The sequence below is a fragment of the Heterocephalus glaber genome, unplaced genomic scaffold, assembly GCF_053883595.1.
Source record: "Heterocephalus glaber isolate CG9 unplaced genomic scaffold, H.glaber_assembly_v1.0 deba00001442, whole genome shotgun sequence".
Lineage (NCBI taxonomy): Eukaryota > Metazoa > Chordata > Mammalia > Rodentia > Bathyergidae > Heterocephalus > Heterocephalus glaber.
This window is the reverse complement of record NW_028258296.1, coordinates 47,134,136-47,157,826: the sequence shown is the minus strand read 5'-3', so window position 1 is coordinate 47,157,826 and position 23,691 is coordinate 47,134,136. Positions and strand designations below refer to the sequence as shown.

At 43.6% G+C, this 23,691-nt stretch overlaps 2 protein-coding genes across 3 annotated transcripts in view; one reads left to right on the top strand and one right to left on the bottom strand.

Moving 5' to 3' along the window:
• St7l (suppression of tumorigenicity 7 like) overlaps positions 1 to 23,513 on the top strand; it is a 102,391-nt gene extending 78,878 nt beyond the window's left edge. The window contains exon 15 of one of the 2 annotated variants that reach the window (XM_013075504.3): positions 18,018 to 23,513. In XM_013075504.3, the coding sequence (XP_012930958.1) occupies positions 18,018 to 18,035 (18 nt within the window). In that variant the 3' untranslated portion in view covers positions 18,036 to 23,513. Of the gene's footprint in view, positions 1 to 3,873; positions 12,539 to 18,017 lie in introns of those variants that run through there. The other variant, XM_013075503.3, reaches the window with a different exon arrangement.
• Wnt2b (Wnt family member 2B) lies at positions 8,771 to 23,612 on the bottom strand. Its single transcript, XM_004853741.4, has 5 exons — positions 23,434 to 23,612; positions 17,165 to 17,385; positions 15,799 to 16,076; positions 14,545 to 14,809; positions 8,771 to 10,451 (listed from the first exon to the last, which is right to left on the bottom strand). Exons 1-5 carry the CDS (start codon positions 23,610 to 23,612, stop codon positions 10,222 to 10,224), a joined length of 1,173 nt encoding a protein of 390 aa, XP_004853798.1. The 3' UTR covers positions 8,771 to 10,221.
• Between the last annotated feature and the right edge of the window lie 79 nt (positions 23,613 to 23,691).

Below are 23,691 nucleotides of genomic sequence, written 5' to 3'. Positions count from 1 at the left end.
TTGCTGGGGTACTCAAAGTTGAAACTTTTCTCTGATAAAATTCAGCTGGATTTTTTATTTACTTGAGTCTGATCCCTTTAGGGGCTTCTTACTGAGAGCCAGGAGATTCTAATTCAGCTAAGTCCTGCCTATGAAGATTTTTCTTATTAATTTGCTTTTAGTCTATTTTAGCTATTGTAATACCACCTTTAAAATACACAACAAAATAAAAACTACTAGTACATCCAATTCACAGAGTCTTTTAGTGTCAGCTTATTAAACAGTAGGACTCCAGTAAGCTTATCTTAATTTGTTCTCAAAGTTTAGGTTTTTAAAGAGCTTCAGCATTTGAAAATATGGTAGCTGTTATTATATAATATGCTAATGATTATAACACACTATAGGTCTTTGAGTTTTGAATTCATTGCATTAAGGTATTAGTACTAATGTACTTATTTTTTCATTCTTTCATTCAGTGAACAAATATTTATTGGGTACCTTTATGAAATATAAAATACAATCCATGTCCTAAGTAGCTCATAGCCCAGTGATAGGGGTTGTAAATGTATTAGTATAAAGTAAAGACTACTGCCACAATACATTAACTCATCCATTCATATTCATGCAAGTGGAAGTGACTGATGAGTTACTTCAAGTGCCTTTCATAAAGTAACCCAAAAGGTCAGTCTAGTCTCATAGCAGGCCCTTTCTTTCAGAATTTATTTGGTTAGGATTCTTTTAAGTCAAATAAGAAGATATAGAAGGAAATGTCTTTATTTTGTTCTTTTTCAAGTATGTAACATGGAAGAATTTCATCTTTATACTGAGTTGCCAAAGTTCATGTTTTTGTAAACAGTGATATCCATTATGTTTATGTGAATAGTTTAAAATTTATATAAAAAAAGAGCTCCTCAACTGAAAACTTATCCAAGAAATATCTCACCTCACATTTACATAGTAACTGCCATAAAACAAAAGTATGTCTGTGCTCATACATTTTCCTCTTTTATATCCTCTCATTCTTAGTAATGACGGATTGCTAAGGACTAAGGGCCATCCTGATTTTAAAACTAAAATAGTTTGATGTCATTGTAAAGAAGAAGGGAATAGTAAGAGCCAGAACTCAATGGAGGGAGGGGGGAGCACCACTCTGAATTTCCCAGAGCTCACTCGTTAATGTCAGCTACATCCTGCAGTCACAGGCACGTATCATGTTAATTAACAAAAGAAATAAGGTTCCTTTGCCTACTCTTCTAAGCTAAATTTTGCCCATCAAATTCTGCATCTTTGCCAATGGGAGCAGCCACTCAAATTGTTTCTCTCCAAGTAACTGAAAAATATTTCCCATCTTTATTGGGCTGTCTCAAAGAAGTAACATGTACTAACTGGATCACTGAGGTTAAGACCTTGGAAAACATTTTAAAAGAGACACAGAAATTGTCTTTGAGGATTTAAAACAAATTAGACATGTAATCAATGAATACGGAAAAATGATTGAGGTATATGGAGTAGAAGAGTGGGCCAAATGTTGTTCTAGAGCAGTGATGATGGGCATTTTAGAGCTTTCAGTGATACAAACAGCGCACTGCGGCATGCATGCCATAGGTTCACCACCACTGTTCTAGAAGGTTTAAGAATTTACTGACTTAAATCAGGGCTGTAGTTGAAGAAAAAGTGGGACAATTTGGTTTTTTGTTTTGTTTTTGGTACCGGGGATCAAACTCAGGACCTTGCGCTTTCAAGGGAGGTGGCGGCACCACTGAGCTAAATCCCCAGCCCAAAAGTGGGACAATTTGAACAATGACTTGGAGATAGAAGAGTGAGGATCAAGCTTTGGTATTTACTGGTGACCATTACGTCTCTAGCGATGCATCTGAGCTTGCCAAACCTACTAGAATAAACAGAAGTTATTATTCTTTGAGTAGGTTATCAGAAGATACACCTCCAAGTAGTGAGTCAGATGCACAATCACATCCTTCAATTCAGGAGTCTAATTAGTAGCATGTTAGTAAGGAGGCACATTCGTATTTGTGGGTGGTAATTCACTTTCATCCATTCAATTGTGTTCCTGTTTATACTGGTGACTGTGTCCACTATCATTAGGTATCCACAGACTTAAATAAACTAGCACCTTGAGAGCATATGAGGAAATAACCTACTCCCATAGGATTTGAGTGAAGATAAGGAACATAGCTAGAGTTTTTTCGCTTTTTTTTTTAACTTATTTTTCAGTTGACATCATCAGTAATTGTATCTCTGGTTTTGTGTGTGTGTGTGTGTGTGTGTGTGTGTGTTTGTGTGTGGTACTGGGGATTGAACTCAGGACCTTGTGCTTTCAAGGCAGGCACGGTGCCACTGAGCTAAATCCCTGGCCTTCATTTCTCTAGTTTTGCCTCAGATTCCATATTGAATTTTTAAAATATTGTTTTTTGAGCAATGACTTTTCCCTGGTTGCTTAACCAGTCATACAAGTTGAGACTTCAGTCTCTAGGCCTATTTTATAATAGCTGCTCTGGGAGAATGGATGAAAAATAATAAGTCAGTCTGATATTTTATGAGTATTGAAATCTCTTCCATTCAGAAATGTAAATAAAATAACCAGCATGAGCAATCAGCTTATGTCAGATTCCTTGGGTTTATGTTACATAGGGAAATTATAGTGCAACCTGAAACATTCATAGTGGTGTCATAGTTGAATTTAAACCCTTGAGCTTTTCTTTTGTGAAGGGTTTCAGAAATCACCTTTTATAAACTGCCAAGGGAAAGGGGGGAAATTAAGATGATAATGACAAATGCTATCACTGTTAAGTGGCTGCCTCCCTTCTAGCACCAAATCGTGCCAGTTAAGTAAAGCATAAACTAGGATACTGCTTACCTTTCAGCTTATTCAGTGCACACAAAAATATATATATTCAGTGTCATGCTAGGTCAGACCCACAATCCAATATATTTCTACTTCTGAAAGTGACACCAGGAAACTTCTATGAAAGGATGGGGTGGGAGAAGTTTGTTAAAAAGTATGATGGAAGCCTGGGAAATAGCTGTTTCTACCTCCAGCAAATTCAGGAAACCAGAGATTGAATTAGAGATCATAAAATGAAAATTTGTCTTCCATCTTTTTTTTTTTGGTTCTGGGGATCGAACTCAGGTCCTTGCACTTGCAAGGCAGGCAGCAGAACCACTGAGCTAAATCCCCAGCCTTGTCTCCCATCTTTGGCTTCTGCTCCAGTGCCTTATAGTAGACTAGAACTATCTCCTCATTTATTAGAGAAATAGTTCTGCAGTCTATAAAGCTCTTTTTGCAGCTCCCCTCTATTCACTCTGGTCTCAGACATGATAAACTTGCTAGCCACAAAAATCCAGTGTAACAAATGGAATACTGGGAGTACCAGTTAAGTTTTAAATTTAGGAATGAGGAAAATACATGTATGTTTTAATTACTTAATGTACATTTAACAATATATTTTTGCATTTTAATTTCTTGAGTTTGGCTTGATTGATACCAGATTCTGAACTCAAGTCTACATTAATTCATTACCGTTTTGGATAGGATATTTAATATTTCTACTTAGCCCAGAATTTCAAATGATAAGGATATATACTAAATGATAAGGATATATATACTTATAATATATCCCTCTTTTGGTCCCTGTATCTGTATCAAATGCACTCACCCTTGTGCTTTCCCATAGGCTCCCTGTGTTTACTAACATAGATCAAGATCCTGTGTGGCTCTGTAGGGGACTCTGAATCATTTGACACTCTAGGTACATAATTACCTCACATTATTTAAGCTCCGATCTCACCGCTGTAATTTCTCTGCATTTTCCAATTTATATAATGTGTATTTTCTTGAAATTCATTACATATTACTTGCATATTCTTGTTTCTAAGGTTTGGTACATACCAGTTCCTTCTGTTTAGAATGCCTTCCTCTGAATACTGTCAACTATCAACCACTTCATGCTGAAGTCACGTCCTGGAGAAAGCCATCTCTGATTAATCTCATTCACCTAATTCCTTTAAGGGTTCTGTTTCTCAGTCTGTTAAAATTGTTTTAGTTTTCTTTGTGATTGTTGTTTCGGTACATTGTCACCCTAAAAAATTGATACCAGAAATGATGAACTTCCTCCATTCCCTTGTCTTTGTTTAGTGTACACAAAGGGCTACTGATGACCTTTACAATTTCCTCACAGTTCCAGCTCACCTTTTGTACCCTTTCTTTTTACTTTAGATTCCTAGAGAAACAAGGCATGTGGTCAGAAATTGGCCTTCACCTCAGCATGTGTGTGGCAACCTGCTGAATGGGTCCCTACAGTTGGGAAAGATTTAACCCTTTGGTTTGATAATCTCTGTATTCTATTCAGATACCTTCAAGAAGTAGATGTGAGACCAGGAGATGGGAGTAGGGAAATTTCCACTGAGAGCCTTTATAATTTTCCTTTCTTTTCACACAAGACCTATGAAGCTGCTGTCCTCAGCAGCTCCCCTACACTCTCCTGCTCTGCCTCTTTTCCAGGAGTCAGGGTTAGTTTAAGAAAAAGCCTTTCGCTAGAAGCCATGACCTCGTACTTTTATCCCCTCCATCTGGTGTGTGGCCTCTTGGGGCTGTGCTGCTATGCAGGAGGTGAGCAATGGAATTCTTTAGATGATGACTTCTGAGCCCACATGCAGAGGCAGTGGGGGTGGGAAGGAGGGAGAGCAGTGAGAGCCAAGATCGATGGACCAAAAAGTAAGGTTTGCTGGGGGGAAAATCCTGACTATAGGTGGACTGTTTTCCTGAGGTGTTCTTCCCCTAGCCCAAGCAGAGGCCCAGGTCAGGGTGCTGTAGCTTCCCAGGTCTATGATTGATGAACATTGTGTTCCTGCTACTTTCCCTTCTGACTTCACAGTTGGGGTGCACCAGTAGAATAGGTAGGGTATTCCAGGGCTCACGCTGTCTTTAAGGGAATTATTCCTCAGTTGGACAGGGAAGGGCTCCCTTTGCATACATCCTCTCTTGGGGCTGCTTTTTCTCACTGTCTTGCACCTAAACAGAGGTCCAGATTTTGAATGAGGGTGGGAGGAGTTGAGAACAGCAAAAGTTTTTGATAAAGTGAAAATCTGTTGTCTGTCTTGTCTCACAGGATTTCTGTGCAGGGTAGATGCCCCAAAATTGGTGTAGATGAATTGCTCGTCTCAACTAGAAGTCCCAAGATCTTCAGTAGGCCATGAGTAGGCATCTGGCTTGGGACAGGATGAAGGTTTTTTAGCACTTTCATTCCCTGTTCTTTCCTAACCCAAGGATTGACATAATTTTTTAAAAGAATGAAGTTTCAAAGGAAATTCTAATGCATACTTTAAAAGCCAAAAGAACTAGAAGCCAGAGTTGTTTAAATTTGGATACTTTATAATCACTTGATAGCAGTGGTGACAGTGGCTAAAGTAGCAAAAGGGGGATTTGTTGAGATTCAGGTAAAGGTTCCTTTATAAACTGTACTCAGATATACTCTCCTGGCAGTCCTAGAACTTCTATTTGTCTTGAACATTTTGTAGCAATTTCTGTTCTGAGGGTGCCATCCTGGCTCCCTTAATCTTAGGCATCCTCAGGCTTTGAGAAGAGTACACAGGGTTCGAAGTCAGAAGACCTTGGTTTGAGTTCTGACTCACTGCCCATGTCATCTTGGACAAATCTGAATCACTCATAAAATGAGAGTAACCTCTACCTCAGAGTTATGAGAATTATATATATGACACCCCGCTAACTGTTGCCTGAAATCTGTCAGTCAGGACAGGTTTTCAACAAGATTTCTGGGAAATCTTAATTCAGTGCAGTAACTGATATATTTACCACAGTAAAGGTACTTTTTAATCTCTTCCTGTGCCTCTGGAATCCAAAGCTATTCTGTTTTCTAGCCCAGTAAGTTAGAGTAAAATCATAAGCAGGAGGTTTAGCAATTATGCAGTCGCAGGAAACTGCTCTATCATCCTATGTGTATAGGATGCGTATCACCGTCTTGAGTGTGAACCAGTCTTGAGGGGTTGGATTTAGCCTCAGCCACTCTGGTGGGGTGGTCATTTTCCACCCTTGATCTCTTCTGTGTTCTTCCCCTTTCTAGGGGAGTACTGGTTTGCAAACAAAACACTTGCTTGCATGTTGATAATATAATGCATGTTCCTTGGTTAGAGCTAGACCCTGCTGTATGATTTTTGAAGAATCAAAATCTTGTTGGAAACCTAGTTGCTTTTTTATTGTTGGGGAGTCCACTACAACTCCTATGCATCCCAAGGAAAGCTGTGTCTGTCTAGATAGGTGCACCTCATATGTGCGTGTCAGTGTGTCCTCATGATTGTTCTCAGGCTGACAGAGTGAGCAAAGGGTAAAAAGGAAGCATTTCTTTTTTTCCAACATTCTTCAAAGATGCCCAACCCCCGTAGTAGCAAGCAGTTCCCAAGTGGAGGGTGGGGGCAGAGGCCTCCACCAAGGCCATCAATAACCAGGTGTGAGCTACAGGTCTCTGTGTAATGTGAAGCTCTCCCGTATTTCATTTCTGCACCCAGGGGGCGGCTCTGCAGGATTGCTTACGGAGAGCTCTGTGTCTGGCACCTCTCTCCGCAAGGCCCAGGCGCCCAGGGTCCCACCGACCTGCCCAGGAATGCATCACATTGTTCTCTGGTGCTGTAATTTGGCTGCAGGAGCTAGGCTGAATGCCTCCCAGGGATGAGAAACATGCTCTCCCTGGCATCTTCCCTTCTTCCCAGAAAGCTTGGGCTTCTACACTATGACCACTGAGAGCATTTAAATAAAAACTTCAGAAAGGCTAAGGGAGGAAAAAAAATCCTTATTATCTGTCTTCTATTAAGCCATGCAAAAACTCATGTCCTGAGTGGGTCTGAGAATTTGGCAAAGGACTTGTGGTTGGTGCTCTTGATAAAGGGATATGAGAAAAAGGAGAAGAAATACTGCAATAGGGAATAGAAGTGAAACACTGAGTATTCATGTTAGATCTATAAAATTTTTTGCAAACAGACCCACAAGACAATATTTGATTCTTTTAATTAATCTGAAATCCTACATTCACTTTTCTAGCATTTCTCTATGCAAGAGTATGGATTAGTGCCATTATTCAGAGCTAATAATAATAAAAGTTGTTGAGGCTAAGACTAGCATTCTTAAGAAAAACGGACTACAGGCCGTACCACACTGCTGAGGTACTTTAGTAGTAGATTCTCTAAAAAAGATCCTAAATTCTTAAAAGGATAGAGATAGTATCTTTTAAGTTAACTTTGTATCCAAATAGCACTTGCTGCAATGCATTATACCTAAATATCAAAAGTTAAAAGAAATGAGGACCAACAAGGAGTGGAAGAGGAGACAGGCTAAGTCACAGCTGCTGGGAAGAACAGACATCTATCAAATGGAGGGATGGGAGAGAGGACACTTAGAGGAAGGATGAAGGAGTAGCAGCAGAATTAAAAGGAGCCCTTACTGCACCAAATAAAGTTCTTAGTTTTGTTTCTTGTTCCAAATAAATTAGTTTCTGTTTGTATAGTGCAGAATGAATGCCAGTTGTCTAAAGCCAATCGGAATGCAAAGGCGAGCTAAGGACTAAGAGGAAAAATTAATTGCTTAGCCATCTTTCCTTCTTGGGCCCACCCAGCTTCAGTAGTGAGGCTCAAAAAGACATCGTTTCTCTTGCTTATCTACTTCATTTTTCAAACTTCTCACTGTGTGGACAGTTTGTTCTTAAGCATTCATAGGAAATTGTAAAACTTTGTGTTTTTATGAGCTAAATTTGAAGTGCAAGGAAAATGCATAGACTATATGAAATGCTGGATGAGGTCCACCCACTTCTTTCCACAGAGTGAGAACCACAAATGAAAAGATAATAGGGAACAGGTAGATTTAACTCAGGTTGACCTCCCAAGGAAGGCCTCTACCATCACTGATACAGTAACCTGGTTGTTTTTAGGAGAGCAGGAGCTGGCTGGGACCTGAGGTTCTTCCCAGCAGCCCAGTATACAAGGAAGTATTTGTAAATTCATTCAGAACTATTCTTGAATTCAGACTGACCATGACCCCTTTACGTCCCTACTACTACTCCAGAGCTTTCCTTCTCTTAATCCCACCCCAAGATATCACAACCTCTTCTTTCCCCCACTCTACGTCTCCCCACTCCAATCCCACCAATGGCTCATCAGTTATCCAGTTGACTTCACTCTGTTAGGAAGACATTCCCTTGGCCTGACTCACTCAGTCCCATTTCTCCACAGGCATCCCCTCACCACAGACCACAGGGCCCTGATTAGCTCATGTTTTGTGTTAATGGATTTGAAATTGGAGCAGATCCCCTCACCAAAAGAAAAACCACCCTAAACTCTCCCACACAGGTCTCAACAGGTTACACAAATATTAGTCCTATCATCCAAATAAATCTGCCTCTGTGGCCCAAAGCTGTGGTTCCTCCAACCTCCTGCTGCCTGTACAGAGTGAAGTTGCTCCACAGACATTTGAGGATCCTAAGGGATGTTGGAGAGGAACCTGGGAAAGGAAAGAGGGGGCTAGAATTCCTTGTATGGATCTCCTAACCTTCAGCCTGCTGTCAGTATCATACAGTTCTAAATTGGAAGTTCCTAGAGAAGTTATGATGGGCTTGACTATTTAGGAGCTTTGGTAAAGAGTATCTGTTGGCTGGAGTTTGCAGTATAATTAAGTCTCAGTATCTGAGATGGGTATATTTTACAGATGAGAAAGTAGAGGCTTGGAAAATTTAGCTTGTCATGCTAAAAATAAAAACAAGTGACACAGCTGTGATTTTAACGCAGGTCTGTTATAACTGCAAATTTCTACATCACTCTGCTGTTTTAAAATAACAAGCAAGAGATAACCACTGTCAAAACACATATGTAAATTAGGACATCAAGGTTTTTGGGATTTCCATGTCCTCTCCTCCAGTTTATTAATGAGTCTGCTATCTCTAGAGACTCCACTACCTCACACCTAGTTAGGTTACATAGTAGCATAGAAGGAATCTTGCCCTATTCCAAATGTGAATAGTAATAATCACCAGGACTTGGAGAGTCACTAAAGATTTGTTGAGTAAATGTGAGGACCTTCTGAACTGTTACCACTTTGGCTCCAAGCCCCAGCTCTCTCTATGCAGACACTGGTTCCCACTCCTAGTTTCAAAGGTTAGAGTCCTTTCTTAAAGAATTGCCAAAGCCAAGCTAGATGTGGTGGCACATTCCGTAATGCCAGCTACTCAGGAAGCTAAGGCAAAACAATCACAAGTTTGAGGCTGGTCTGGGCAACACAGGAAGACCCTATCTCAAAAAAAAAAAAAAAAAAAAAAAAAAATCCAAAGCCAGAGATCCCTATATTCCTAGTATACACTGGCTTCATGTGAACCTTAAGATCAAGTTTGCTTGCCTCTCCCACTCTTCATGAATTACCTATCTTTTACTGTGTTTCTCAAACCTAGCTAACCTTCAGAATAATGGGGGGAAAAAAATCCCTGGGCCTACTCAGACTTACGATATTATTCTCTCCTAGTACTGTTCCAGACTGTTCTCATGATTTGTTAGGTATGGGAACCCACTGTATGCCACTTCAGTTTGAGCAGGCAGCAAGTGAGCAAAAGAGGCAGTGCTGTCTAATACATGTAGAAAAGAGAGAATGCGTATTTGTATATGATTTTCCCCCTCTAAAACACAGCAGTTTATAAACTGCTGAACTCTTGTCTAGCAGGCTCAATCTCTCCATAATACAGTGTTATCATTATCTTTTGGGTACCAGGAAATCTGCTCAGACTCTCTCCAGGGAAGGGCATGCAGTTTCCATCTCTGCCCTATCTATCCTCAGCCAGGGCAGGATGAAAAGGTCTCTAGGGATCCTTTCTCTTGCACACCCAAGAAGTGTTAGGAAACCAGTGCAAAGAAAGGAAAAATGAGCATTGACCTTGAAAACTGGTTCTTTAGTGCAACTCAGATCACTCTGAAGACCCCCTACACCTCTTCTACTCTCCTTTCAAATCTACAGAGTGGAAGCCAGGGAGCCATTCAGTTTCTTATATTCCCTATCAACTCCTTCCCAGGGCTAAGGATTCAGCTAGGACACGAGGGTCCCTCTGGATTACTCTCCAAGTCTTTAAATAAAAGCTGTAGCAGCCCAGGGTTGAGAGTGGAGGAAGGTGTGCATGCAAGGTTCTTGTGCTTTTGAGTTTCGAGGCTTGAAGTGGAGGGATGAGTGAGGTATCTGTGTCTTCAGGTCTGGTCCAGCCACTCTGCCTTCTTGGGGGCCTTGCAAGTGTGAACATCCACTGTGTTTCTGCACTCCTTGCACCGCACAGCACAGCACCAGTGGAATTTGCACTCACACTGGGTGACACGAGTGACTCGAGTTGTGTCATACCCTCGGCCGCAGCACATAATTTCACAACCATCGGTTCCTTTAGATGTCTTGCTACAGACACGGCCTGCAGTGCCTAGGGAACCTGGATTGGGAAGAGAGGGAGTGAGAACCAGGTTACTTCTTACTTTAGCTGTCCTGGGCACTCTTAACCCACATTCTCAGAAGGAAGTCATAAAATATCTCTTTTTCTGAAAATATATCCATTAGCCAAATGATCATCTTCTCATTGCTTTCTGCACCAGGCTTATTTCTTTCCACCATCAAGCTTCCTAAAGGCCACTGACTTAACCTGCAGTTCCCTCCCAGCCAATACACATTTTCATTATCCTCTTCACAGTCTAACCTTAAACTGGGAGTGGCAGGGCACATCTGAAATCCTAGCACTCTGAGAGGCTGAGGCAGGAAGCTCAGAAGTTCCAGCCCAGCCTGGGCAAACTAGCAACTTAGTAGGACCTTATGTTAAAATTTAAAATTTAAAAAGAGCTGGGAACATATCTTAGTGTATAGGAACTGGGTTCAAACCACTAGTACTGCCCCCCCCAAAAAAGTAAAAATGTTCATAACTGTTAAAGTGAGCAAGGGAGTTATTTTGAAAATTTGAAATTTTCCATAACAAAAAGTAAAACAATAACAACAGCAACAACATAATTTAGCTTATAACTTCTTCTGAGAAGTCTCACTGTAAGCTGATCCTGCTACCATTTTTTATTTTGGCCCTTAGTTTATATTTTACTCAGTTGTACTATACAGAAAAGAGTATAGCAGACCATTAAAAGGCCAGACATCAAATTGTATGGGTTCAAATTCCAGTGTGCCACTTCTCAGCTGTGTGACTAAGCAAGTTAATGAATGTCTCTGAGCCTTAGTTTTCTCATATGAAAATGAACATAATAATATCTAATTTAGCGGGTTGTTATAGCTACAATCTGTCCAACTAAGGAGGTAGGCTGTTAACATGACTGGCTAGATACATAGCTCTAAGCAGTTCCTAAGGAATATCCCTTGCATGATTCCCTTACAGTAGGGGCTCTTGGATGAACTGTTTTTTTCCTCAGCATAGAGGAATTTCAGGACCTCATTCTGATAGAGTTTCTGATATAGTTCTGATAGTTTCAGCAAAAAAGATCCTGTCAATAGATAACAAAGTAATAGCATTTTTTTTTTGTACTGAGGATCAAACTCAGGACCTTGCATTTGCAAGGCAAGAGCCGGAACCACTGAGCTAAATCCCGGGCCTAGTAATAGAATTTTTGATCGATTACATTCCAACACTTCCCCATATTAATAAGGACCCAGAGTTGGGAAAAAAGACTAGCCTGAGAGTTCAAGAAAGATAATAAATTAACTGATTTCAACCATAGTCATCTCCATATTCCACTGGGATGGGGGGGAGATGCCAAAACTTCTGTATTTTAGGATATGTGCTGCCAAAGCGAGCACTAAAACTTCTGTATTTGTATTTTACCTCATTGGTTCAAAATAATCTATTTAGGGTGGGGGTGTAGCTCAGTGGTAGAGTGTTTGCCTAGCATGTGCAAGGCCCTGGTCTCACAGTATTGTTAAAAAATAGAGACACACACACACAAAGCAGAGCCACCAGTCTTTTTTTTTTAGACAGGGTCTCCCAGGTAGGCCTGGAACTTGCAGTGATTTTTCTGTCTCAGTCTCTCAAGTGCTGGGATTACAGGCGTATGCCACCATGTCCAGCAAATATATATTTTTTGTATGCATGTTTCATAATATACCTATCAGGACAGTGGAACATAGATGTAACTTATAAGTAAAATATACATGCAATGGTGGCACATGCTCAATTCTTTTAACAATATGAGTATACAATCCAGTGTTAGGAGATCAGATTTCTGCTCTAGCATGTAGGCTGACTTGGTCTACTATATAGTTACTCTAACTCTAAGGGCCAAATCTTAAGTTCTCTTTGGCACCAAAAACCACTTTTAAACTCTGGAACTGTGTTCTATAGTGTACAGTAGACATGAAGTATATGGAGTCTTTTAAGTTTTGATTAATTAAAATTAACTAAAAAATTTAGTTTCAGGCCAGGGACTTAGCTCAGTGGTTCCACTGTCTGCCTTGCAGGCACAAGGATCCGAATTCAATCCCTGGTACCAAAAAAAAAAAAAAAAAAAAAAAAACCCAAAAAATTTAGTTTCATAATCACACTAGCTGTACAGTAGTCCCCCCATTTTCTGTGGCTTTACTTTCTGTGGTTTCATAGTTAACCATCATCAACTGTGGTCTGAAAATAGTAAATATAAAATTCCAGAAATAAATAATTCAAAATAAATTTTAAATAAATTTTAAATGTTATATTATTAAAATTGTTCGGTTTGGGGCTGGAGATGTAACTCAGTGATAGAGCACCTGTCCAGATGTTCAAGGCCCTGTGTTTGATCCCCAGAACTACTCCCAAAAAGTTTTATTATTAGTTGTTCATCTCTTACTGCCTAACTTACAAACTTAACATAGTTACATATAAGAAAAAATATAGTATGTATAAGGTTTGGCACTACCTTTAGCTTCAGGTATCCATTATAGATCTTGGAATATATCCACATAGAGAAGGGGAACTACCCTGTTTCAAGTACTCAGTAATCACATGACTGGTTGCTACCATACTAGAAAGTGCAGCTAGGACATTTTTATCATCACAGAAAGTCTGATTGGAAGTACAGCTTTAGAGGGAACACCTGGCTCCACACTCCTTGGATTGACTTGTATTTTGGATTCCAGGCCCCACTTTGTGTTTTATGAGACCTAATTTTATGTTTCTGAGAAAAACTAATACACATATGACTCATTCTCCCTCCGAACTCCAAAGATCCTTCCCCAAAGGTACATTTTAGGTATGGCAAAACAGGATTATACCTCAGATGTTATGGAATTATTCCCAAGCATCTAGGACTGACCTTCTGAAAGAGACTACATGAAAAAGGGAATCAGAATGGCTCTCCCAACCTTTTTTCTTCTAGCACCCTACAGAGTACACATACTTTATTATTTGGATGGAGCTCCACTCAGTTTCTGTGTACAGTTCTGCTCTGAGCCACTTGACTCTCCAGGAATGACAGTGATGAGTGAAAACAGAGTGGAAGACAGCTGAAAAAAAGTTTTTGGCTCCATCCTACCAAGTCTGCAGAAAGGAGCCTGGAAACCCTAGATAGTAACTAGAAGAGAAGTTCTGTTTCACTGCATGTTGTTCCTAGTTTAACCTGTCAGAACCAGAAATCATGAGCCAGATGGTAACTTCCACTTTCCTGGGGAAATACTTGATTGCTTTCCAGAATTTCCAAGAAGTCCACCACAGATACCTAGAATAGATTGAAAAACAAGTATTTTCTGCTTCCTACTGACCACTTGCAACTTTACCTACCTTTGTAGGGATCTCCTCTTCCCTTGCTTCCCTCACTCCATTTCAGAATCTTCAGTGGCAGCTCCTGAATACATCTTTCAGGATTACTTATGGTCTGGTCCAACCTATCTTTGTAGTTTTACTCTTCCTTGCCAGAAACCTTGACTCAGTCGTATTGCTCTACTCTGTCTCCGAAACAGATCATGTGCATTCCCATCTACCACTTTGCTCATATACAGAGAACATCTGCCTTTTCTTCTCTGTCACTATGCAGATAATCCCCATACTTCAAGAATCAGCTCAAATTCCACACTTCCAAATAAACGTATCTTTATTTCTCTTTGTAGTTGCATTTGTTTATCCATTGCCTTGCACATGGTAGGCAAATGCTCTATCACTAAGCTACATCTCTAGCCCCAATTTCATTTCTTTAGCTAGACTGTAAAGAACCAAAGGCTTAGTGCTGCATTTTATGTTTTTGTATAGCTCTCAGCATTGGCTGAAACCCCAAACCAGGTAGTTCATTTTACTATCCTGTAAGTATTGCCTACTGTACCTCAGGTGCTGGAAATACAAAGGAGTGACTTCAGGCCTCAAGGACCTGAGTAACCTCCTCTCCAGCTAGACAGCACTGGGCCTGGTAGACTGAGCCATAAGTCACCAACCTTGTGCCCAAGTTTTCCTGTGGGGAGGAAAATGACTCCTCCCACAGCACCCCTTTCCCTAACTCCTCCAGCTGAACAGATTGTGATTTGCCAGTGGTAAGAAGCTGGGCTCTTTACCTTCACCTGCTTCTCTTACTTACCTGCAGCCTTGTCCAAGACACAGTAGTCTGGGGAGTTATCAAAGTAGACAAGATCAGTACGAGTGGCACGGCGATAGCCTTGGCGGGCTGCTGTGAAGTTGGCACCATCTTGGGTGGCTGTCACCTGCACAGCCCCATCGTAGCGTCGCCGCAGGTAATCTCCTGTGCGGCGGAAGTCTGAAAGTGCACGCCAGCAGGTACGTAGAGTACAGGAGCCACTCACGCCATGGCACTTACACTCCAGCTTCAGAAATCGCCGTACAGCCTGGGGGAAGGAGGAGGCAGGTAAGGAACAGGTACTGGTCAGGAACTTCTTAGTCATCTTAGGGCCAAAGCATGAGTGCTCTGAGATCTGTTGCCCAGGGCCAGCTGGTTGAGCCCTTCGTGGTTCTACCAGATCCTGCCCATTCTTCCTGATCAAGTAAAGAAACTTGTCTTATCCAGGTGCAGTGCCACATGCTTATAATCCCAGTACTCAGCAGCTACATAGTAGGACCCTGTTTCAAAAAAAAGAAACACACAAAAAGAAACTTCTCTTTTAAGCCTGGCACTCTGCACATGCCAGTAAATCTCAGCTATTCTGGAGATTCAGACAAAAGGATCACAAGTTCAAAGCCAGCCTGGTAAGTCAGCGAAATAGTGTCTCAAAGGGAGTGTGGGCTAGGGTGTAGCTCACTGGTACAGCACTTGCCTAATATTGGTGAGGACTTAGGTTCAATCCCCAATACAGCTGAGAGAGAGACATGGGGGCGGGCAGAGAGTAAGTCCTGTTCTATGAAATCTTCCTGAACCAACAGTGCTTTCTTTGTCTTGACAGCCTGTTGGGATTGTAAAGTCATAGGATTCTGTTTATGAATACAATGTGTTTACATATCTTTTAGTTCTCACATGTTTTAGGGTACCAAGTATCACGCATTCTGCCTCTGTAGTCTGTCATTTTCTAGCACAGTATATAGGAAAGTTCAAATACCAGTGAATAGATAGTTTTTTTTCATCTTTAAACAGTCACTTCTGCCTAGAGATATGCTCAGTGGTAGAGCACTTGCCTGCTATGCATGAAGCCCTGCGTTTGATCCCCAGCACCACAAAAAAAGTGACTTATCTTCTCTTCCTACTTTTTAGTGCTACTGTTGCAGGATGTTGGGGCTTTTGAAAGTGATCTAGAAGTCTTCAGTTCTTCCATCTTCACATTTAGTAACACAAACTGTTACCCCCAGCAAATATGAACGTACATACACAGACATGAGTACTGACCGTGCGACCACAGCGGTTGTTATGTAAGTTCATGAGGGCCCGGGCATCCTTAAGCCTCTTCTCCTTGGCATCCACAAAAGCCTTGGCAAAGCGGACACCATAGTGGATGTTGTCACTGCAGCCGCCCCAGTCAAAGTCCCCACGTTGGTCATGGTGTCGACCACGAGTATAGGGGTCACAGCTACACACACTCAGTTCACCCTGACTACAGGCACGAGTGATAGCATGGACTACCCCTGCTGATGAAATGGCATATACAAATGCTGCCTCCCGGCTACCTAGAAAGAGAAAGGCAGAGGTGTATTTCAGGAAAGAAGCCCATATCTGTCCTCTTCTTCAACTCACACAGCCTCGGAAACCTCTCCTCCTCTCCTCTTCTTTCCCAGAGCCACCCCCTCCTACTCACCCTTTATTCAAGGTTCCCTTCCCTTCCAAGAGCACTCCCTTATGCAGTGGTGGTGAACCTATGGCATGCGTGCTACAGCAGGCTGTTTGTATCACTGAAAGCTTTAAAAGGTTTGCCATCACTGCCCTAGAGTATCTGACCTCTTCTGTCAGCCCTCAACTGTTCTTTGTTCACTTCTTTGTATATCTGACCTCTTGTTTCCTTCACGCCTTGGGTCATTCCATTGGAAAGTCTCATGTTGAATCATCCTCTCCCACAGTGCCCACGCTGGTGCAGCTAAGCCTGTTTTAGGCCACATTCCAGACTTTTCAGGCCCACTTTGCTGGACAGTTCCCCTACAATGCAGACCCTAGCCCAGGGAGAAACAGGCTACCTTTCCCTTCCTATTCTCCTTCTTCTCTGCTCTTAGGAACTGATTAATCATCACCCTTATACCCCTGACACCTCCAGATTCCCATCTCATTCCCCTTCTCCTAGTTTACTGTCTCACTCTGCTTAGCTTTTTTGCTGAGCTGGGACCAAGCCATTGACTCTCCAAATATTTACATATCACCTTTCTGTTTATCTCTTGTTCCCATTACTGTAGTGTTGGGAGTGTTAGGGTGATGGTAGTGATGGTGGTGGTAAGAATTAGAGAAGCTATTCCTAGTTCTCAGCTTTACAGTGCATGGAAGCCCATTTGTTAGGGAAGGGGAAAGGCAGAGAAAATGAGGGAGGATGATGGAGGTAGTAGGGAATGCTTTACCTTTATCCCATCACCCCAAAGTACTGGGATTTAGAGGGATCCCTGCTTACAAATCTGAGATACTGAGGATCAGTTCTCAACTGTATTCTGAGCTCTGCCCACAATCATTTCTCTGGTTATGAAGTAGAGGGGACAGGGGATCGTGCCTGACCTTCCCACTTCACACCCAAGCATAGAAAGGGAAACAGCTGGGAAAGAAGAGAAGGAGCCCCTACTTCTGAGCATAACACGGCCAAAGACAGTGTGGTCCCGGTCCAGCGTGGTGCAGTTCCAGCGGTGATGGCGGAACTGGTGCTGACACTCTCGGATCCATTCTCGGGCGCCTTCACCCACCGAGCGCATAATATCTGGGTAACGCTGGCACAGCTGCCGCTGCCGGCTCACCAAACCAGGAATATTGTCACAGATCACTCGGGCCCCTAGTGCCCCGATGTACCTGCAAGGTGGAGATGGTCCTGTCAGAGCACCTCAGCCCCTTTATTTCTGCACAGGGGGAGGTGGGGTAGGGTTAGGGGACTGTTTGGTATCTAAAGCCCAGAAAGATTTCTTCCCTTTCCCCATCTCACATTCCCTGAGGCTGATTGGTAGAACCATTCCCCACAAGCTCTGGAGAAATAGTTACAGTTGCAGAAAGAGTAATTGAGTGGTCTCCCAACATTACTAGTTCCTCAGCCAAAGGCCAAAGTGACACACACTCCCAGAACACAGGCCAGGCCTGTGTCATATACACAGAAGCTGTGGGCATATCACACAAACCCATTGCCTGTTTGTTTAAGAAACATTAAGATCTTCACAGAAAAATAAACTAACAAAATGAGGGTCTGAGCCAACACTCTTACACCCACATGTAAGAGCATGTCCTGAGTGGCTGGTCCTCAAAAGACATGATTTTTCAGCAGAAAGATGGAGACAGGGAAGGGGCTGCCAGGAAGAGACATAGTGGACAATTGTGAATAATATTTACAACTCTAGTGAGACTTGTATAGATAAAAATTTTTCATTCCCAATCCTGAGGTCTGGTGAGGCAGACCCCATCCTAGCTCTTCTCCCCATTCCCTTTATTTCCAGGTCCCAGAGCCTTTCTAACAAATGAAGCTTTTAAAATCTGTTCACCCAGCCTATAAGGGACAATGTCCTGGATGGATCTACATGGACAGAGGAGTGTCTGCAATGGTAAACCAAAGGCCAAGATAAAGTACTGTAGTCCCTAGTCTGCCCAATATGAATAATTACAAGATCAATTGATACACGGCTATTAAAGTATAAATGGGTTGCTAGAGTCATTCTCAATTTTCTCAAAGCAATATTTTCTCATCTTTGAAACACTCTTAGGCCTATGTCCCCCTCAAGCCTCAGAAGAGTGTTTTGGAGAGAAAACAGGAACGTATATCACCCTTTCTCCCCACTAGGCAACCAAAAGAGATCAAACCATTCACCTACACTCTTCAGCTGAACAGCCCAGCTCTGCCTCTCAGTCCTTTCTATCTCTCCAGCCTTCCCTGATTTGCTGGGGATACTTTATTTTCTCATCCAAAACACATCAACGGGATGCCCCCTCCCCTTTGCAGAACAGGTTGGGGCTGAGAAGAGCAGTTGCTGCTACAGTCAGAAAAGCTGTGGTCTGAGCTATGAATGAGTGAGTGGTTTGGAAACAGCCCCAAAATGGACCTAGAAGGGGGTGAGGAGAAAGGAGGGCAGCCGGTGGGGGAAGGGAAAGGCTAAACTGCCCTGGGCCCTGTGTTCCCTCCCCCTGTGCATTCCCACAGCCAGCCCTCACCCACAGACTGGATCACCACTGGTGACACCAACTCAAACAAACACAAGGAGGGCTGATGCTTGCCTCTTCGGGAACTCAGCAGGGCTGATGGGCCCCATCTGTCCCGAGGGAGGGGTGAGAGGGCTGGCCTCCACTAACAAATCCCATAGAATCAGTGTCCCCAGTGCTGTCCATCAGAGCAGCAGCTTCCAGGAACAAACAAAATAAACACCGAGGCTAGGCCAGGCCGGAAAGGGCTGCCTGACGCACAGTCAGGAGTTACACCCACTGCCTTGGTGCTTTGTTTGGAGAATCAAGACCGTTGGAGTTGGACCTTGTCCCCGGCTCACCACCACCATTCCGCTTCCCCAGTTCAGCCCCAGAGTACTGCTCTAGGCAATGGGTGTTTGTTTTTTTTACTGGGGCTTGGGAGGAGGGGGGCTGGATGGGAATGGGAGACCAATAACCTAGCCCTCATGAGACAGTCTGGAGTTGGGCAGGCCAAACTGGCAAAAAAGGCCTTCCTGTGGTCTGACTTAAATCCATTCTGCTACAGCCCACATTGGTCCTCCTTGTTACATCCTCAATGAGCGTGGGAACATCTGTTCAGTATCTGAGATGGGAAGATAATTTTTTCCACTACCATGCTTACCCCAATAAGTAACTGCTTCAAGACTCTGCCGAACATGGAGCCTGCCTGCTGTGCAGGAGTTGGCTCCCTGTAGTCAGTCATAGGGTCTCAAATAATGCTGCTGAGCCTCAGCCTGAGCCCCAGCCTGAGCCCATCTTCCTCTCTGTTCAATGCATGCTTGCAAAATGCCTACCAAATGCCAAGTACTGAGCTCAGCTGTTAGGGGTACAAAGATGTTTAAATCCCCCAGCTCCTGGTCTGGGAGAGGATACCAGATGTCCAACTCTCTAGATTTGCTTTCCTTTCCAGAAGTTAGTTCTCTTCCTTTCCATCTTCCTGCTGGAATGATCTCTCTTCACCTGATTTTAACAAATTCATATTTCTTCTTTTGATAGAGTAACTTATACCCTACTCTACCCCCTTGCTACTCAAAGTATAGTTGTAAAGCAATAATGTCTGCCTCACCTGGGGATTTGCTAAAACGTAGATCCTTACACCCCACACAGCCCACCAAGTCAGAATCTGGATTTCAACAAGATTCCAACCTGATTTGGATGCACTGCTCCATGAAGATGGATTTTTTTTTTCCTATACTGGGGTCAAACCCAGGGGGTCCCACATGCTGGACAAGTACTCTACCACTGCTATACCCCCAGGCTTTTCTAAATTTTATTCTGAGACAGGATCTCACTAAGTTGTCCAGGCTGGCCTTGAACTTCTGATTCTCCTGCCTCACCCTCCCAAGCAGCTGGGACTACAGGTGTGTACCACTACACCTGGAACAAGGCAGACATTTTTGTCTGTTTTTCTCTTGGGTGTATGTGGTGCTGGGGATCAAACCCAGAACTTCACACATCCTAGGCAACTACTCTGCCACTGAGACATATCCCAGTCCTTTGTTTCTTTTGTGCACTTAAATATACCCAATACTGAGAACTTATCTGGCATGCAGTAGGTACTCAATAACTGTTTGTTGAATAAACACCTAACTGCTCTGATTTAAGTTTCCATCTCCCCTTGCCAGCCATAAACTTCATTTTAGTCATAGTTTTACTTCTTGTCAACATCACCAGTCTATTTGTAGGTATTTTGTGTTTGCATCCTTTTAATAAGGCCAGAGACACTCTTTTTATGTCCGCTCCTTTTGTGTACATCCCCTACTAGTATTTGTGGTTCAGCCCATTACATATAGGACTTTGAACACAGGAATAAAACTATTAGCTACCTGAAATCTCTCCTTTATTCCACAGCACTTGTATAGGACTTTACAATTCACAAAACATTTTCTGCATTAAAATAGAGGAAAGGAGGGAGGGAAGGAGAAGTTCAAGGATATTGAGAGTATCTGCTCTGTCCATCAGGCCTAGTGAGAGGAGAATGAGGAAGAATGAAGGCCACCTGACTGTAAAGTCCAGGTTCATTTTGATTCCAAAGGCAAGAGAAGCACACAATATTTTCATAGGAGTAGACAAATTTAGCTCCAAAATTGGTGTGAACTTTGGCAAGGTTTTTACTGCTCCTCTCCTATCCCTCACTTTGTTCATTTGAAAAGTAAGGATAATAATAGTACCTACCTCACTGGATTACCAGGGATTAAAGAAGTTTATAAAGAAGATTATAAGGTGCTTGTCCATAGTACCTGAAGCTTAGTAAGGGCTCATTAAACAGCAGCTGTTCTTGGCAACAGTAATGCTAATATGATACCACTCTGTGTTTCTCCTCCTTTGTGAGCCCATGAACACAGTCTTGGTCTTGTGATTTCCCTATATCCAACCCCCTGAAAAATGGAACAGGGAAGCACATGACAGAACTCCCCTAGTTCTTACTGTCTGTCACAGGACCTAAAAGGAGACCATACATTTCCTCTACTAGATAAAAGTAGAGAGAGGGAGAAAGTGGGTGGAGAGAACGAGGAAGGATGTTGGGCCATGAGGAAGAACAGAGTTAGCTGGTAGCAGTGACAGCCTCTGCTCCATAGTGGAACAGACACACAATGGTCAGGAATTGTGCAGAGTAGCAGTCTTGCTGGTTTTTCTTAAGAGAAACAGATATCACCTTGGACACCTGACCTGCCTTCAGAAGTCAGCTTTCCACCTTATTCTAGAAGTAGTGACCATGTAGTGACCATGGAGGCAGGCATCTGGGCCTGCTGCTATGAAATCAAGGAGACAGAGACAATCTCTGCACCGCCCCCCCATATTGGCCCTGTTGCTGCTTCCTACACTTCACAGGAACTGCTAAGTCTCTCTGTGTGTCACCCACCTCCCTTCAGAGCTCTTCCATCTAGGAATTTTTCCAACATTTTTAATTTGAACCACATGGGGGTAAGGTAGTAGAGGGAGAAAGAAAAAGGGAGAGAGTAGTCAAAGATTTAAAAATAATAGGGACTAGGAAGAACTCATTTGGGTCTTTAGGTTCCTGAAATTGTCAAAGTCGCATTTCCTCATCTAAACACCAATTGGTCCCAAAGACTGCCTCCCAAATTGGTAAGAGTCAGTCAAGAGTCCCTAAAAGCAAATTGCCATCTGGGCCATCGAGATAATGTCTTGTCGACAGGAACCCTAAAAATTTAAGTCCCCAGCCAAACTGGGCCCTGAAAGTAAAGGGTGGTTTTGATCTCACTATGAACGTGGAAAAGCTTTTTCTCCTGCCTCCCTTCTTCCCTTTCCCTTTCCCTTTCTAAAGGAATGTTTCAAGCCAGATGTAAGATATAGGCCAGCTCGCTCCCCCATCCAGAACCCCCCTCCTTGACTTCCCCAATACTGCAGAGATAAAAAAGATCCAAAAGAGAGATTTTTCAACAGGGAAACGGGGGTGGGGGATGGGAATAGAGAGGGACGCATCTTGAAATGATAGGAATCTGCAGTCCAAGCTGACTGGCCCCTCAGCCAGCTACCCCTCACCCTTTCAGCCAGGATTCCAAGTCAAGAGGGGAAAAGCCACAGGGTGCAAGAGGAGAAGAGACCACACTTCGAGGCGGCAAGGCGGCGGGGGTGTGTTGGTTGCAAGGGAGGAGGAGCAGAGTAAGGAAAGGAGGGAGGCAGTACATGGTAGAGAAGGGCACTAGCCTAGTAGTCCAAGAGGGCAGTTTGGGGATGTGACATGGAAAGCTGAGAAGACTGAATCTTTTCTCGGGCCCACTTTTCCCCTTTGCCCCCACCCCCCACCCCCGTTGGGGAGGAGAGAGAGCAGCTCCTTCCTGAGAGAAAAGAGTGAGTACCACCCAGGGCTGGGGAGCACGTGGGGGTGGGGGAATTCTGTGAATAACAAACTACAGATATCCTGTGGATTTTTAATGCCTCTTGCTGTCTGGCTTCTTGTGAAGTGTCTGGAGTCTAAGGCCTGAGAGAGATGCGAGGACAGGGTGGCTTAATACTTTGGGACTCCAGAAGTCTCTGACCCATAGAGGGGAGAGATGTGAGGAGGGTCATCTGGGGAAGAGAAACAGGAGGGGAGGGAAACGTCAAGCTTCCAAGTGACATCCTCAAAACCGAGGCTGAAGAAAAATGCCCAGATAATGCAAACCCAAGGTTTTGTTTTAATTGTAGGAATAATAGAGTAGCTTTTGCCTGTAGTTCATGTCTAAACCCCGCGCTGGGTGCTGCTGCTTCACCAAAGCCCCCTGCGTGCCGTGTGAGGAGACTAGGAGAGGCTTGTCTGTTCTTGCCAGCTCCCCCTTCTCCACCTTTGCAAGGGAGACCTTAGGCGATTGAGGGCCCTGCAGAACTGCCACCGTAGGCCGGGAAAGGCGGCTGGTCCTTGAAGCCACCCTGAGAAAAAATAGAAAGGCAGCTTCTGTCCCAAGGGGCCTAAGCTGAAGTAGAGGGGCACAGCATCTAGGCCCACGGACCCTCAACTACAGGGCCTCCTTGCTCCACACGTCCTCACCAGGCCGGCGAGATGCGACGTTTCATCTACCCCCGTTCCCTCACCAGTCACTCAGCGACCTCAGTGGCAGTCGTGCGGGATCGTCTCTAACTGTCCGAGCCGCAACTTGGTCCCCTGAGCAGCCCTTGCCAGGAGCTGTATTCTCCACGGGCGCAGCCAGCCTCCACAGCCCTACAGCTTGCCCACCCAGCCCTCAGGACCACACTCACCACCAGGACGTGTCTACGCGGGCCGGCAGCGTCAGCAGCAGCAGAAGACAGGCAATACCAAGGCGGGCCGAAGCCGGGGAGACGTCGGGGGCGGGTCGGGGCGCGGGGACAGGGGCGGGGGCGCGGGCGCGCCGAGGGGCGAGCTGCGCAGCTTCCTCAGCACACCCCGGACTCAGCATAGCTCCTCGAAGACGTCTGCAGCGCAGCCCGGAGGGGCGTGGACGGGGCACCGTCTAGGGTTTCTCAGGCTGCTCCTAC

What these genes read in the sequence shown, in the direction of transcription:
- Wnt2b (XM_004853741.4), bottom strand. Translation starts at nt 23,612, where the DNA reads ATGCTGAGTCCGGGGTGTGCTGAGGAAGCTGCGCAGCTCGCCCCTCGG. An exon ending in CGCGTAGACACGTCCTGGTG is followed by an intron (nt 17,386 to 23,433) that starts GTGAGTGTGGTC and finishes TCCACCTTGCAG; the next exon opens with GTACATCGGGGCACTAGGGG. An exon ending in ACAACCGCTGTGGTCGCACG is followed by an intron (nt 14,810 to 15,798) that starts GTCAGTACTCAT and finishes TCCTTCCCCCAG; the next exon opens with GCTGTACGGCGATTTCTGAA.